Here is a 17,167-nt window from a genome sequence, read left to right on the forward strand (position 1 = left end):
CTTCCCTATTCGGTCCAAAAGCACGTGCTGCGTCTATTTATGACGACTGGTTAAATTACCTTGACACTAACGAACCTAATACAATATCAGAAATGCAGCGCCTAAATATAACATTCGGTTTTACTTTTCCTCAAATTTACGTAAACCTACACGGAGTAGCGGGCGCGTGAAAAAATAATCCGACACCCGCACATATTGAAATAAGAAATGTTTTGGGGTGAAACACCCTTGGGATTGTAGAAATGTGAAATATATAAGAACTATCTATTCCGGTTTGTGATATTCTCGTCGTAAAGCTGGGAAATGCGCGGCCATCTCGCGTTTTATATCCAACCCGAGCCAGAATTGAATTTCTAAAATTTGAGGTTTGCGATACTCTCTGCCTGTATTATTGATTGAATTTGACATTAAATAATTCACGGTGTAGGAGTTTTCAGTAATTGAAATTCGGTTCGGTAACGATCGCGCCAATGCAGCCCGGTCTTTGCCCGGTGCTTTGTTTGTAATATGATAAGTTTATACACGGAGTTATAGATATGGAATCTGGGCGGTTCTTAATAAAGGCGGGGAGTGAGTAAGCAACAAGTGCGTTTTATTTATGAAAGTACGGTTCCGCCCTGCTGTCATAACCGCGATTCTGGCTGGTTATATCGCGGTACTTTGTCATCACTGGCGCCTGCTTTTTCTCCCCCTTCATATCAATCCCCCACTCTATTCATATCTTATATAATAACTCCTATGTGCAATAGCGTTGCGCCGCAGCTTATATATTGCCATAGTGTAAGGATTCCGATCTTTACACTGTGATAGTATGCAATAATGTGGATTAACGGGTAGGGAAAAGAGACGAGTTTGCGGAGAAAAAAGGGAATCCGATGTGGACACCGAGATTTCATATAGTTCTGGACGCGACTACCTGAAAGTGTGGCGCGGCTATCGCGGATTGGAAAAAGCGCCCCTTTAACATGCAATCACTAAACGAGTTTTTTTAATAGAAGCAATACTTATTATAATTTATATTATGGCATATGTATAGGTATTACATTGGCGCGTTTTACCGGTCTTAAATAAGATAGCTTAAATGGGGGGTTAAACTGATCTATTTCCATCATGACAATATATTATCAATTATTTTCTGATTTTGATTTTTGTTTTGAGTAGGATCACTAATATTGAGGACGAAGGGGCTATAGGTACCCACCCATCAAGTCATGTGTGTAGGGTGTAAAACCTGATAATTGTGTACCTAACAAGTTTGATTACCTAATAACAAATGTTATAGAATTGCGCATTTGTGTTGTTTTTATTACTATAAATATCGGCAGTAGCTATGATCGGGTCAGGGTGGGAGCAAACTATTGGTCCAAGTGAATAATTTATTCATACCTATAGTACCTACCTACTATCATAGTATACCTATAGCTATATATATAATATATACATTTCAACTGCGGACTTACGACAAATTTCAAACGAATAACCGCAATATTCTCAAAATGAAATATGTACCTATATTTAAGCAATAAGATATAGGACTATTAGGTTTTTTAAATATTCAGTTAAGATGCCAATGCACACAATGATCATAGAAATGATATACCTACTCCTAACGATTAAAACAAATGCTATAGTGTGGATAACATTGTTCTATAAAGCGGGGGACTTCAGGATTATTCAAATTACAATCGTTCTTGTCCCAGAAAAAAGAGCTTCGTATCGATTACCTTATCTTTAGTGTAGAAAATTTCCTTTCGCAAGTTACTTTGATATACCTACCTAGGTAAATTAAAAAGTGCATGTTATAGGTACCTATTGCGACAAAAGCTATGCAGTACATGGAATGCATTTTTGGATGTATATTATTAAGAAGATTTTTTAATTCTTAGGGTGACTACGTATCTCAAAATAAAATTGATATATCTATAGATAGGATCAAAACATACACTGTTTCCGACATAATCCAAGGGTGCAAAAGTATCGCTTGGGAGCTACGCAACAAAAAGTTCCAAAATTTCCCTTCTTTAGCATTTTTTTTCAGCAACTGTAAGAGATAGGTACTTATGTGCCTATACAGAGCGATAGGAAATGATTGAAGCGCGTTTAAATTTGCCATGCTGCAAACTTCGTGTTTTTTGGTGCCAGGATTGAATAAAAATAGAATTTTAAGTCATATATATCCGTGATTAAGCGGCGTACGGAAGCGTTCATTCATTCTCATTGTACAGTGCGGTCCAATTTCGATTGGATTAAACTTTCTTATTAGCGCTGATAAACCAAGCTACAACAAAATCGATGTAACATTATTCTGGCATTTTTAGTAATGGAAATTATAGTTAGCCATTGTTTTACGAGTTTTCCGAAAATGCATAATATTGTAATACATATTTTCAATAAAAAGTTCTCTACAATAGGTATACACATGTCTGAAAAAAAATAACAAAAAATATATAGTCGCCTTGAAACACTTGAAAGGATTTAAAGAAAACAGTGAATTAGCTGATAGGTATTGAACAAAATCTACAAGTGTCCTCCAGCATTGTGGGAAATGCACATGTTGCATTCCAGATTTGTAGTGGTTCAACTGCTTCAAACGTTATTTCTACATTTTCCCGTAATTCTTTCTCAGTTGTAGGATAGCTGCCTAGGTACCTAGTACCTACTTATTTATAAATTTTATTTTAAAAAAAACTCACCATCGGTTAAGTCGAGTGAACGTGCTAGACATTTTATTGGTCCCTGCATCCCCATCCAATTATTAAGTACGAGATCATTTAATAATTTCGAACAACTAACGCATTATGAGCTGGGGCACCGTTTTGCTGAAACATACTTAACCGCTCATTTCATTTCTAAAGGAATGTTATCGAGTATATTCCCCATCATGCTTTAATGTTTGGGTATATATCTGTCAGATAGTTAGGTGCGAGTTTTCATTAGCCCAATAGCGGTTATTTTAATTTCAGCACTTGATATGTCTGCTTCTCCAAATAAGGTTTGGGACCTCATTTTCCTTTCTAAGAAATCAATGACAAAACTCGCGCCTTCTACAGGTAAATATTTAGGTTTCAATGGTTCTTATGATACTTCGGTATTTAACATATACTTCATTTAACAAGTTAAAAAGTAATCGTAAACGATTTAAATAAAGCGCATTTCCACTTGCATTCATTTCCCATTTGTAAGATGCAACTTCTGTTAAAATCGTAAAAATCCGGCCACAAATATGAAAGATAGCGTTGCACATGGGCAATCCATTTTGGACGTGCTACTTCAATTTCAGTTTATGAGAAGAATTTCATTTCAATGCTTTTCTAAATAAGGAAGTTGGAACTGCGCATGCGCAAACCTAAATTTTAAAACTAATGTTAGATTTTCCTTTGTTCCAAGCGCCTAAGTATCAAATTTCACTTAAATCGTTCCATAGATAAAAAAGTTGGCACTGCGCATGCGCAAAATAAAATTTTGAAACTGGCGCTAGATTTTCCTTTATTCCAAGTGCCTATGTATCACATTTCATTTAAATTCTTCCATAAATAAAAAAGTTGGCACTGCGCATGCGCAAAACCAAATTTTGAAATTGGCGTTTGATTTTCCTTTATCCCAAGTGCCTATGTATCAAATTTCGTTTAAATTCTTCCATAAATAAAAAAGTTGGCACTGCGCATGCGCAAAACCAAATTTTGAAATTGGCGTTTGATTTTCCTTTATTCCAAGTGCCTATGTATCAAATTTCATTCAAATACCTTTATAAGTAAAAAAGTTTGCAATTCGGTTGATAAATGGTCGAGATGGGAAAAGGGCACTGTGAATTTTGAATCGATTCGATTCAACTTTTGGCATTGCGTATTATATGGCTAAAGCTATGCCCATATTGAATTTCATGCAATTCAGTTCATAACTAACGGAGATGTAAAAGCGATCGAACATTTCTAAACAAAGTTATCGTTCACACGGACAGATAGATGGACAGACAGACAAAAGAACAGACGGACAGACCAACAGGCAGACGACAGATAGCAATGCAAAATTATAAACGATCTCTAGGATCGTTAATAAACGGCAAAAGTGTAAAATTATGGAACATGTAAAAAACGGTTTTTTGTTTTTTTTACAATAACTTTTTTTGTAAGCGGTACAGAAAAAATTCCTTCCTTGGTACAAGACTCGACACCATAACGAACCAAATAGCGAAAAAAGTAGAACAATAGCTCTTAAGATAAAGAACTAGTAGCGTCGCAAAATGAGCGGACGGACAAAGTGGCCACAATAGCGCATTTTTTTTTTATTTTTGTGGAAATGCGCTAAAAACAGTAATAAATAACAAGAATTTACCGTCAAAAAGTGTTGTATCCGAGGTTGTATCCTTTCGGGTAATTGTAACTTCACATTTCTCAAATGCTGCAGCCTCAATACTAGGTACAGTGATAAAGTGCATGGTAGCTTAATTATTAGGGTTTTTGCTGTTCATTATTTTACACTGACAGTGATACCTACCTATATTGAAGACTCGCTACTATGTTCATATAGTAAGCGTATTTAGCCATTTCGCCCATTTTGACATTTTCAACAATTTTAACACTAAGATGAAAAATGCAGATATTTTGACAAACAACTTTTAAAAAAAAACCAACTACAGCTATCAAGTGTTTTTCATAGGCGACTATATTTTTTATTGTTTATTTTGATACAAGATATATTAATAAACAAACGAGAATGTTAATATATAAAATAAATAGATTCTTGTATGTTACACCATTCATAATAAATTATAACTCACGAACGGCAGGACTGATTTTTATGATTTTTGATGTGTTGGATTCGCCTCCGACCCGAATATAGCAGAATAAGTATTAAAATATCGAAAAAATATAAAGAAAATTATTATAAAAGTAAATAAGAGAGCTATACCGACAACCGTTAAATCACATGTTTTCAATCTCACCCTCAAGTAAAATACTATCAAATTAAAAAGTGATCGGTATAGGTTATTTGCGTTTTCAGGTGCGTTCGATTTTCCGTTTTAGAAATATACAGAGCGTAGGATGGAAAAGGTCACGTGGTCACTAGAGCAAATTAAAACCTTACTATAAACGAACGGCATGAAGCGGATGGATCGTCAACATAACCTCTGAACTTTGTACGTACCTACAACTAAGCTCAAACTGTGTGCATCAATAATGGATAATAAAAAAATGGTTTTGGTTGTACCTAATCCAGCACTAGGGCGCACATTTGTTATTTTTGGACAATGACTCAAATACTGAAACAAGGGAATGTGTACAAATATTCATTGCAGGCGCAAATGATGCCAAATTATCTTTATGAAACAAATCGCATACCAAAACAGTCAATCAAAGAAGACACATACTTCCAAATATTTAAAGAGTGTTGCACAGAGGGTGCCACTTAAATATACGCAATACTTCAAAATATTTAAAGCAATTTTGCAATAAATCTTCAACATACACTGAAACGACATCTCGTATTCTAAGGGTTTAAATGTGTTTTGCAACACATCTGCACCAACCGTGTCCTGAAACGGCATCTCTTCATCCTTAAAGGATCTAGAATGTGCACACTGGCACTGCAATGGTATGGTATATGGAAATAAGAGGCAATGCCCATGTAGTCATACTTATATACAGGGTATTTAAAAAACAAGGTCGAATATTTTATCCACGTATATATAGTACTCATGAAATGAAACCAAAAATTCTCATCTCTCATCTAATAGTTGCAACTCACCGATTCGCAGCTCTGACCAGAATTCCAAATTTGCCCTGAAAAATGTTCTCAAATATTTTTATTGAAGTGCAGGTTATACGAATTCAATGTCACAACCATTTTTCCCATTAAATTTAGGTATGAGTTTGAACTTTCCCCATACTTCCAAAATGATTTTGAATCTAGGATTTTTTTTATTGTTTATCATGGGCTTCAATCTGAATTATAAGAGCTCTCAGGTCATTGTACAATATTTTTCATATACGTACAAGTTAAAAAATTTGCTGTGGTTAGCACAGATACCACCCGCACATCTGCGCATGCGGGATTCTGCCCTTTTATATCTAAGAATAAGTACCAAATTTGGTTCCAATCAGTTCAACCGTTTAGCCAGAAATGAGAGTTAAGACACACTTGCGCATGCACGATTCTGTCCAAAAGCAGACTGTGACATAGGCACACCAGCGACATCCCCACTGTTCTATTCCTTACATCATAATATCTGCATAATAGAATGCGATCCATACTAATTCTGTAATTTTTTGCAGAGAGGGTTTCCTTATCGTCTGAAGAAGGGACAGCCGCAGTCGCAACTGAAGAAATAACTGATATCGGAATAATACCCTGTTCTCGATGCCAGGAACAATATACTGACGTACAGGAGTATCTTGAACACAAAGCAGTTTGTACAATTAAGTCCGACCATGAGGAAGTAACGCCATCGGACGCCGACGATATGGTAGTGTCCGAAATTGAAGAAGATTACGAAGAAGTGGGAGGAAAGAGATTGGAACAAGCACGGCGTCACCGTCAAGACGCGGCGAATAACAATAGCGTTGCTGAAAGTTCTCCGGAGGATAACGATAATTCTCGACTAGGTTTCCAATTTCCGTCATCGGCCGGACACGTTACTCTTGAAGCATTGCAGAACACGAAAGTGGCGGTTGCGCAATTTGCAGCTACAGCAATGGCAAATAATCCCGGAAATGAAACCGCCATACAAGAGTTGGCTGTTCTGCAATCTACACTATTCACACTCCAACATCAGCAAGTGTTTCAATTGCAACTCATAAACCAGTTACAACAGCAACTCTCGCTGAATCGTGTTAAAGTGAACAATTCTACTTCTCCACCTCCTGAAAGTGAACAACCGCCGACGCCGACGAATTCATCACCTACTCCACCACCACCGCCGCCTCCTCCGCCCCCTCACAACCTTCGCGAGCCTTCCCCCACCCTAAAAGAACCTCCACCTCCTTCCGTCCCAATCCAAAGCATTCAGCCCCTCGAAGTACAACAACCACACACAGAGCAGTCGATAGAATCCTCTAACCCTTCATCGCTACCACTTCCCATGCAACCTCCCTTCTGTTCGATATCTTCATCGCTAGCATCAACCATTATCACTCACAATAATGAACCACCCCCATCACTAGACGAGCCGAACACCTTAGAGATGTTACAAAAACGTGCTCAGGAAGTGTTAGATAATGCGAGTCAAGGCTTACTAGCAAACAACTTAGCGGACGAATTGGCGTTTCGAAGGAAAGACTCGTTATCCTACGACAAGGGGCGAAATGAACCATTCTTTAAACACCGCTGTAGATATTGCGGTAAAGTTTTTGGATCCGACTCTGCTCTTCAAATACATATCCGTTCACACACCGGTGAACGACCATACAAGTGCAATGTTTGCGGTAGTCGGTTTACAACAAAAGGTAACCTCAAGGTCCACTTCCAAAGACATTCTGGTAAGTTTCCGCATATCAAAATGAACCCAAACCCAGTTCCAGAACACTTAGATAAGTACCATCCGCCACTACTAGCCCAATTGGGACAGCAGTCTGCTTTATCACCCGGCGGACCACCTCATCACCCTCCCCACGGCTTTCCTGGCGCCACCACTTTTCCACCTTCTACAATACCCATATACAGACCTCCCGGTCCACCGCCAGACTTATTAAGCAACAGACTTCAACCGTCTTCTCACCGGCCGCCCGAGGCGGCGCTACGATTGTTTTCCCCGCACCCCATGTTTATGAAACGCGAGGAGCAGGACGTGCCCGAAAACCTAAGCAAGCCGAACAGATCTCCGCCGCTTCACGAACCGGAAACAAAAACCGAGCTGTCCGACAAGAACGAGAGCGACGAACCGCGCACGCAACTTAATATTCCTCAAGTAACGCCGAAAAAGGAGGTGGAAACCGAAGAGCCCGAGCAAGATTCCGAACGATACCCGTCTCCGCCGCCGTACGACGAGTGCAGCTCTGATAGTAAATTTAGTAACGACGATCTTTTAGAACCGCGAAGCCCGAATGAGAGCTCCGATCGTATTCAGGACGAACCGGAGAATCTATCAAACAAAAACAATTCAATTTCAATTCCGCTTAGTATATCCACCGGTCAAAGGCTTCCGGCCAATTTCCCATTCGGTCACACTACTTCGCCGCCTAGCAGCACATCTTCTGGAAGTCTCGGATCTTTCCCTCACACGTTCGACCCCGCCCGCGATCCGGCGATTTACACTAACTTACTGCCCAGGCCTGGCAGTAATGACAACTCTTGGGAAAGTCTAATAGAAATTACGAAAACTTCGGAAACCACGAAGCTTCAACAGTTAGTGGATAATATAGAAAATAAACTTAGTGACCCTAACCAGTGCGTCATATGTCATCGTGTGCTTTCATGTAAGAGTGCATTGCAAATGCATTATCGAACACATACCGGTGAAAGACCTTTTAAGTGCAAAATCTGTGGTCGCGCTTTTACCACCAAAGGTAACTTAAAAACTCACATGGGCGTACACAGGGCGAAACCTCCAATGAGGGTGCTCCATCAGTGCCCGGTGTGTCATAAAAAGTTCACTAACGCGCTGGTGTTACAACAGCACATTCGTTTGCACACGGGCGAACCAACTGATCTCACTCCGGAGCAAATTCAGGCTGCGGAAATCAAAGACTTGCCTTCGCCAGGTGCTTTTCCTTCACTTCCTAATTCCATGAATCCATTCCTTAATCATAATATTCCAATTCCTGGTTTGTCGCCGATTGGACCGGGTAGTTTACCGTTTAGTATGAAATTTGGAGACCTAGACGTGAAGTCTGAGCAAGACTATATGGATGACGACGATGGGGATGACGACGACGGTAGTATATCAGAGCACAACCGTTTCTCCGCATCACCCGTCGTTTCCGAGGGCAACGCACCAATCACTAGCACGCCTCAGTACTCGGCGTCACCGGGCATCAGCTACTCGGCCGAGGATCTCTGTTCGAGAATGGTAACGTCGACTTCTCCCATTCAAAATGGCGACAAATCACCTGCACGATCCGGATTGACCAGTCCTGGAAGTTCGGAAGTACGCTCATCCCCAAACCAAAGGTCCACGCCCGTTCAGGTTCGTAATTCGTTTTGTTTTGACTGTCTTAATTTGATATTTTCCAAATAGTCTAAATGCCTAACGGAAAACTTAACACTTATGTAGATACCACGACCGCCTTCGCAACAACCTTGTAGTCCAACACTTTCGGAGACAAACTCACTGGGTGCGCTGGATCTGACACGCTCAACTCAACCTATTATTTCGGCTTCTGCACCAAGTATCGGCCCGTCATCTTTATTTTCTAATTTTGGTCTTTTGCCACCTTCTCAAGCTCCGCTAATGTCGTCGGCCCTTTCGTCGCTGACGACAACTGTATTGACATCGACTCCTTTTAATCCGCTTGGATTGGTGTCTCCAGCAGGTAAGAGTTTACCATTTCGCATAGCAGTTTGTTTATGACAATCTTGCTATGTGAAACACGTAGATCTGTCAGTATTAAATCAATAAAGTAATTCACGCAGGTCGTGGCAACACCACGTGCAATATTTGCTTCAAAACCTTTGCCTGCAACTCAGCTTTGGAAATCCACTACCGCAGTCATACGAAAGAGCGACCTTTCAAGTGCAACGTATGCGATCGGGGATTTTCAACGAAGGTGAGTTTTTTTTATTGTAGAGATTGTACGAGTAGATTGAAATAACAGATATTTTAAGAGACACAATGGTGTTAGAGACATGAGTTGTCTCTTCTCAAATTAGCTGCTGGCTATGAGCCAATAGTAAGTTATGTCGAATGTCTAAGTAGTCTATTTTAGATTATACGAATTTGATTTCTATATACAATTTTAATGTTAATGTGGTTACTATTGTTTGTGTCTCGTTTTATTTTTAAATTATTAAAAACACATCACTTTGTTTATCTTCAGCTAATGTTATTTTGAAATTTCTTTTTTGTAGGGCAATATGAAGCAGCATATGTTAACGCATAAAATACGTGATATGCCCCAACATATGTTCGAGAAACCTCCAATTAAAACGGAAGAATCGCTGCCTTCGACGCTTCCGCAACCTCACGAACCTCACCCGGAACCGGAAAAGCCAAATTCTTTGCCACAACCGCCGCCGCCGCATCAACCGCAACAACCACCTCAGTCACAATCACACCCGCCCCCTCCGCCTCCGCCTCAAGATTCAGTCTGTGATCAGCTCCCGAAAAGAGCACCTACCGAAATAGAAATGCCGTTGCCAAAGCGTCCACCGAGTAAGTATTCATATTATATTTCATATACGCAAAGTCGTTAACAGTTTCATTGCTTGCACTAACTTAGCTGGTTGTGGGGCTCACGTGTGTTTTGTGTGTGTGTTTGCAGGCTTACAGGGCAGTAAACACTTGTGCCACGTGTGCAATAAGAACTTCTCATCAAGCTCGGCCTTGCAGATACACATGCGAACACATACGGGTGATAAACCATTCCGATGCACCGTGTGTCAGAAGGCCTTCACTACAAAGGGTAATTTAAAGGTAATGCAAGCTTGCGCTTAACTAACGCAGCTAATTCACGTCACCAACCCGATTGAGTCACTACATGGTTCTCCTTATAGGTTCATATGGGTACCCATATGTGGAGCAATGGAGCCTCCCGTCGAGGACGCCGCATGTCCTTAGACCTTCCGCCCATTCCGATGACACCCAAGGATTCCGAATTTCTGCAACGAAGACCAGATCTCTTCTATCCGTATCTCCCAGCACCATTCCTTAATGGAATGCAACAAAAGGTACGTGAAACTTTTCTCATGTATCTAACACGCTTTGAAAACTTGAGACCTGTACCAAATTGATGTCAAAAGTTCAAAATCTAATGCAAAACGATAGCGAATATGGCTGCACACTAATCAATCCCTTTTTTCCCATTGGAGAGAACAGCAGTAGATACTAATAATTCTAAATAATTTTGTTTGACAATAATTATGTTATACATTTCTTCATTATCGCCGACAAATGCTTGTTGTATGACATAAATAAATCGCAAAATATAAATAGTTGAGTTAATTATACAGTGTCCTCCCTCAAAATAACAAAGATAAAAAGGTATCACACATTGAATGTAAATGAATGCATGCGCAATAAAAAGTCAGGGAAAAAAATGAAAAACAACTCCTTTTACAACTCATTTTAACATACAAAAGTAAAAAATGTAATTCAAATCTTCATTAACCTTATCACCAGATTGGCACATAAATCCCACAAACTAAAATAAAAGATATTTTAGTTAAAATCTTCTATGCTCTCATACCGAAAAATACTACTGAAAATAATATTTTCTGATACTTCTGTTAACACATTTTTAAATTCCGTTTTAAAGAAGCGATAGATAAAAAAATCGCTCTTCGGGCACAATTTCATAGAGGATACGAGGTCGATGACGAAGAATTTCCCAAATTTTTGTTCATTTTTACTTTACAATTAACACAATTTTTCGCGGGGATACATGCTTGTGACTCTTTCCGATTTTTCTGAACTATCGATTTTAAAAAATCATCTTAATTATAAAAGTTATGACCAAAAGTTAAATATGAGGTTTCTCAAAGAACCAAAAATGATGAAATAAAAAGAAAGATGGTGGTTACTGATATAGGAATAGCAATTTTGTTGTTAGGTGAACAGTATGGTATTATATTTTACATAATAACATTAATCATGTAGACCTAGTTACTTTATAATTAATTATTCGGTCATAGGTTACCTTTCATCCTTAAAGAATGAAATTTTGTTTATCGACAAAAGAATGGTAATTAATTTCAAATTAATCGAATCCACTTCATTATATTGTAAAAATAGTCAATTTTCTAGTATTATTTGTTCAACCGTTAAAAAGGGGATAGGTAACGCTCTTTATTTACGTCAAAATCCATTTTTGTGCTCATTTAACAAAAGAAAGTTGATACTTATATGTCACTAACAACGCAACTCTCCCTCTTATATTTAAAACTTACTCTATTTTGATTTGTAGCGCTATTTAAGTGCACAAAGGCACAAGTGCTGTACAGGAACACCCTGTATATTTCTAGCTGTTACGATGTCATTTTTTAACCTCTGCATGGAAACCAATTCACTTTTTGGTTTTCTGTCAATGTGACCAATTTAATTTTTTTTCCCGAATAAACAAGTCCCACTTAGATAAATCGTAGCGACCTTGGATTTCGATATTTTAAAGTTAAGAAATACATTTGATCACTAATGTTAATCTGAATAAAAGGAAACACTTTGGTAATGAGAAAGTTGGATTTAGTGCTACAGGGTGTTGACAAAAAATAGTAAAGTTTCTAAATTTCAAAGTGTCATAAATATTCTTTTTTAAATGGAACTATCAATATTTTATTTCTCTCTTCGATAGTCTTTTGTGCACTCTTCAATTTTTACAAGGGTTGTCCTGAGCCTAAACACCGTAGTTTTTTGGTTATTCAATATTTTTCACAAAAATAGTTACTAATCACGTTTTAAACCGGTGCAGACCGTGTTAATAAAAAACAAAAAATGATAAAAAGTAAGTATATGTCACAAATAAGTTATCTGATGCAAGTAAAATAAAATAAGTAGTAAAATAGGAATAATTAAAAAGGCGAATTTGGAAAAAGATGAACTAGACTTTTTAAATAGTACACTTGCAGCAAATCATAAATTTATGGCACGTGTTTACTGTCTGGCATTCTTTGGTTTTTTATTATCACGGTTTACCGAAGAGCATACATCAAATAGAACAATAAAATAGTGGTAGTTCCATTTGAAAAAAATAGTTACTTTGCGATATGGAAATTTTACTATTTTTGTGTGTGTCGCCACTAAATTTAACCTTCTCATTACCATAGTGTTACCATTTATTCAGATTTACATTTTTAATCAAATGTATTTCTTAACTTTAAAATCAAGGTTGCAACGATTTATTAAAGTGTGGGTGGCTTATAGAGAATTATTCGGAAAAAAATTAATAATTTGGCAACATCGACGAAAACCAAATAGTGAATAGTGAATATTGACACCGTAAAAAAGGGACACCCTGTACATTCAAAAATTTTTCTGTAAATCAGCAACCATCTGTAGTTGACATTTGCACATTAGGTGCTTTTTTATATTTTTTTTTACCAGGTATGAGCTAGGAAAGACCGACGCACTGTTGCAGAATCCTGTATATCGAAAAAAAGAATGTACTAGGTACTGTTGATATGAGGAATTTATCCAAATTTTCAAATTGGCGGTACTTCCTGTTATACCAGAAATTTTTAATAGAACACCGAGTAGAACTCCCTATGTATTATTTTATGTTTAGCTTATATTTAAAATTGTATATACACTGTCTGCGACACCATAGAAGATCCGACGATGGCAAAATCAGGGAAAAGTTGCGTAATTCAACAGTTATTATCATGTTGTAAACAAAAACAAAAGAATTGCGACTACATCCAAAGATATGCCAGAAAAACTGAAATTTGCCGATTTTGTTTTTAGGTTTTTTTTTGGTGTTATTTGAACTAGATACAGTAAAATTAAAAAAAAAACCTCTTTCTCATTGCCACTTTTTCAGCTCTACAAGACACCTTTGAGAAATTTTGAATACAACGCTTCGTCTCGGAGAAATCATCGTTAATTTTATTTTTTATATAGCCCGTAAAAAAGTACATACTGTAGTGAGTATCATTGTTTATTACTTAATACAACGATGTACGGCACACAAAAAAACAAAAGTTCGCAACTCTGTTTTAACAGGATGGTGCACCTGCGCACAATATTGTAATCGTGAGAGAAGACCTACCTATTGCGCAATTTCCTGGAAAATGGAAAATTAGTCCGTGTAGGAAAATTTGTCCGATAGGTATTCTCCAACCATTATGGCGTTGTGCGTGGGTCCACCATCGTGTTGAAACCAACTGTTTCCAACTTTTGTTTGTTGATGATGATTTCTCCGAAACGAAATTTACTGAAAATCTCTACACACTATCTTGTAGAGCTCAAGTTGTGACAATGAGAAAGTGTTTTTTTATTTTTTTATCTGTTCAAATTAACATCAGATAAAAATTAAAACTAAATCGGAAAAATTTCGATTTTTCTGACATATCTTCGGAAGTAATCGGAATCTTCTGGGTTTCATTAAAGCATGATGATAACTCTTTATTTGCGCATCTCTCTAATTTGACCATCGTCGTAGATTCTATATGGTTTCGGATATTATCCATAATAGACATCGATATCTTGGACACAATACATTTCATTTACAATGGTCTATAACTAAATTTAGCCGTTTTTGTCCATTTTAAACTGTGTCTTATTAAGTACAAAAATAGAATATTTTAGTAATTTTTGTATAGGGCTAGTATATTCCAAAAATTGCAAGCGATAAAAAATAAAATATCTAGATAGTTATATCAAAGTGTCATAGTGAAATAATTTATTACAAAACTGTGATATTACTATTCCTTTGTTTCATTTTATGAGAGCTATGAACTAATGCTTGTTTAGTGGCACTACATCTCTTAATTAATCGCCCTCAGATTAGTTAGTATGATGTATGATCTACCATCAAGACTAATGAGAAATCACAATATATCACTGTTATAGGATTTGGCCATCTACATCAAGGGTATCATGTTGATTTTTCAAATGTGCAGTCACTTTAACAGATTGTCTGATTTGAATGATACTAATGTTTAAAATGTACTATAGGAATGTAAACGATAGTAGCAATAATTATTTATTATATGACGAAAGACACCTCTGACAAAACGGATGTGCATTATTACGCAAATAAACTAATTAATCAATTCTTTATAGACCCATGACCCACATCAGTTAATTCATTTTTTATGCAAATCGCTTCGGAAATTAAAAAAAGCAGAAATATTTTGATAATCAGTCACGTCAAACGCCTCACTTAAAGTTTTATATAATGTCATTTTATGCACTGATTAGTTTTCTCAGCCCAATACTTTTTATTTGGTTACCAAATTCAATACCTCGCCACAATTTCATTTTTTAAAACTGTTAGCCTTACCATTGACTATAGAAAAGTACAAGAAAGGTCCTACGGTGCTACCCTGAGGAGCACCATATAAGCATCGCGCAAATGCTGATATTGCATAATCAACGTTATAGGAGTAAAAGAATTTCATGAAACATTCGGTCATATAGAGATGAAAGATCAATAAATCACCACGCTTTGTTGCCATAGAGAGTTTTACAAAAATTGATTGTGATACATTGCATTAGATTTTGAGAGATAAAAAATTTGATGTAGATTTCAAGTCTAAATCTTCATTTTAATTCAAACCGAAGAGAGTAAAATGTGGCGGTAATTGTTTATAGCTTTCACTGCCACGGCAACTAGATTCACACAATGACGGCATCACAGGTCTTAAGTTGTATGGAGCGAGAAATCCCGAGTATAACTGCAACGTTAATGATTGTCAACAGATGAACGAAATTTCGGTCATACAAAATTCTCATAACGGCCTCGTTGGTCCGGGAAAGTACGGCGGTCTGCTGGGATTCGGTTTTCCTCCGTCGGAGCCGCTACGATCGAACGCGAATTCGCCGGAACGAGCGAGTCCAGCGAATCGCGAGCCGACGGAAAGGTTGTGGGATCTTCATTTCGATCGTAAGTCGTCGAACGACAACGCCCGTGAAGAGCTGCTGCCACCCAGCCGCGAAGGGCTAGCCGCATAAAGGTCGGCTAAGGCTATGTTCCTAACTTAAACTAGTCTACGAATTGGGTCGGGGCAATGCATACTGTGATACAACAGCTGTAGGAGCGGCACGACCGGCCTCTGATACTGCTGTGTTTATTAATTAGTTCTGTAATATAGCTAATTGTATATTATAATTTCGTATATTGTTTGCTGTGTTAATATGTGCGTACGTGTCCGATGGACACTGGCGATGCCAGTATTTAGCTTTACACTGTACATATTTATTTTAGACGCATTTGCCAATAATCGTACCGTATGTTGGATCTGTTAGGTGTTGTCCATCATGTAAAGCATGACTTGCTGCCTGTCACTCAAAAATGATGTGTTTGTATTAACTGTATATATTCCCATGAGACTGTTCAAAAATTTTATCAACCCCCTTCTCTTCTTTGACCTAAGTACAAATTCCTGAGTGAAACTCTTAAACCACCAGTCAAACCGACTTCAAATCTACTACAAAGTGAAGGTGTCATATTGTGCATCGTGTAAGGCACCTTCACTCCAATAACCTTGACAGATAGCAACAATACGTATCTAAATTGGTAGATACTATGACAAGATTTTTAAAAAAAAGTTAAAACAGTGTAAATGTATTTTTAATTGTTTTTATTTCAGGATCAATGTACAAATATTTTTAACTGGTACTGGTACTACTGGATTATATCTGTATTTATAAACTTGTACAAGCCAGTTGAGTCAGTTTAAGTATAAAAAATAAATATTTATCACAATTACACCCGCTTTATTTACATCTTCCTATATACCTACCAAAATCCTAATTGGGCAACGTTTATAGGTTACAACATAGTGCTTTGTCGATATTTGCATCATAAACCTTATAGTGGTATTGTTTCTTGTTCGCATCAATGCAAATGCAATTAACTTTCAAGTCTGTTATGGAAATTTTTATTATCTTTTATGATCAATCTTGAGACTTTTTATTGTATGCTACATTGTATATTGTCAAATGACCGTGAGATTTTAAATACGCAAACCTTAAATAACTGTTCATTCTTTTTGGTTAGTAGATATTCAATGGTAGGTACTTAGAGCTTGATCCGAAAATAAACAAATTCCTTTCACAATCAGAACCCATTGATTAAAAAATTATATTCTTTAATCAACACAGGAGCGTAATCTTTTCACATAAACATAAACCTCATTATTTTATAATCTTTTAGGACAATAACGTGATCAAAGATGCACATTTATATGTATAGAGGGTGGCGCATTGTAAAACTTCCACCATTGGATATTATTAGGTACCTATATATACAATGTTTCCACCCAAGATTATATTGTCCTTAAAATAAAAATATCACGCATTTCCTATTCTGTTTAATATACGAGGGTGGATTGATATAAAGCTAACCTTTGATAGAAA

The 17,167-nt window shown here is 37.2% G+C and overlaps 1 protein-coding gene across 8 annotated transcripts in view; it reads left to right on the forward strand.

Annotated features, from left to right (window-relative positions):
- The window catches only part of LOC116170369 (homeotic protein spalt-major-like), a 133,791-nt gene extending 117,274 nt beyond the window's left edge, over nt 1–16,517 (forward strand). For 2 of the 8 annotated variants that reach the window (XM_031486722.1, XM_031486723.1), the window contains 7 exons: nt 6,273–9,121; nt 9,209–9,467; nt 9,568–9,701; nt 10,003–10,306; nt 10,416–10,567; nt 10,648–10,821; nt 15,401–16,517. In XM_031486722.1, coding sequence (XP_031342582.1) covers nt 6,273–9,121; nt 9,209–9,467; nt 9,568–9,701; nt 10,003–10,306; nt 10,416–10,567; nt 10,648–10,821; nt 15,401–15,760 — 4,232 coding nt within the window. In that variant the 3' untranslated portion in view covers nt 15,761–16,517. Of the gene's footprint in view, nt 1–6,272; nt 9,122–9,208; nt 9,468–9,567; nt 9,702–10,002; nt 10,307–10,415; nt 10,568–10,647; nt 10,822–15,400 lie in introns of those variants that run through there. The other 6 variants (XM_031486724.1, XM_031486727.1, XM_031486725.1 and 3 more) reach the window with 6 other exon arrangements.
- The last annotated feature ends 650 nt before the right edge of the window (nt 16,518–17,167 follow it).

This window comes from Photinus pyralis, unplaced genomic scaffold (genome assembly GCF_008802855.1).
Source record: "Photinus pyralis isolate 1611_PpyrPB1 unplaced genomic scaffold, Ppyr1.3 Ppyr1.4_LG5, whole genome shotgun sequence".
NCBI classification, from domain to species: domain Eukaryota; kingdom Metazoa; phylum Arthropoda; class Insecta; order Coleoptera; family Lampyridae; genus Photinus; species Photinus pyralis.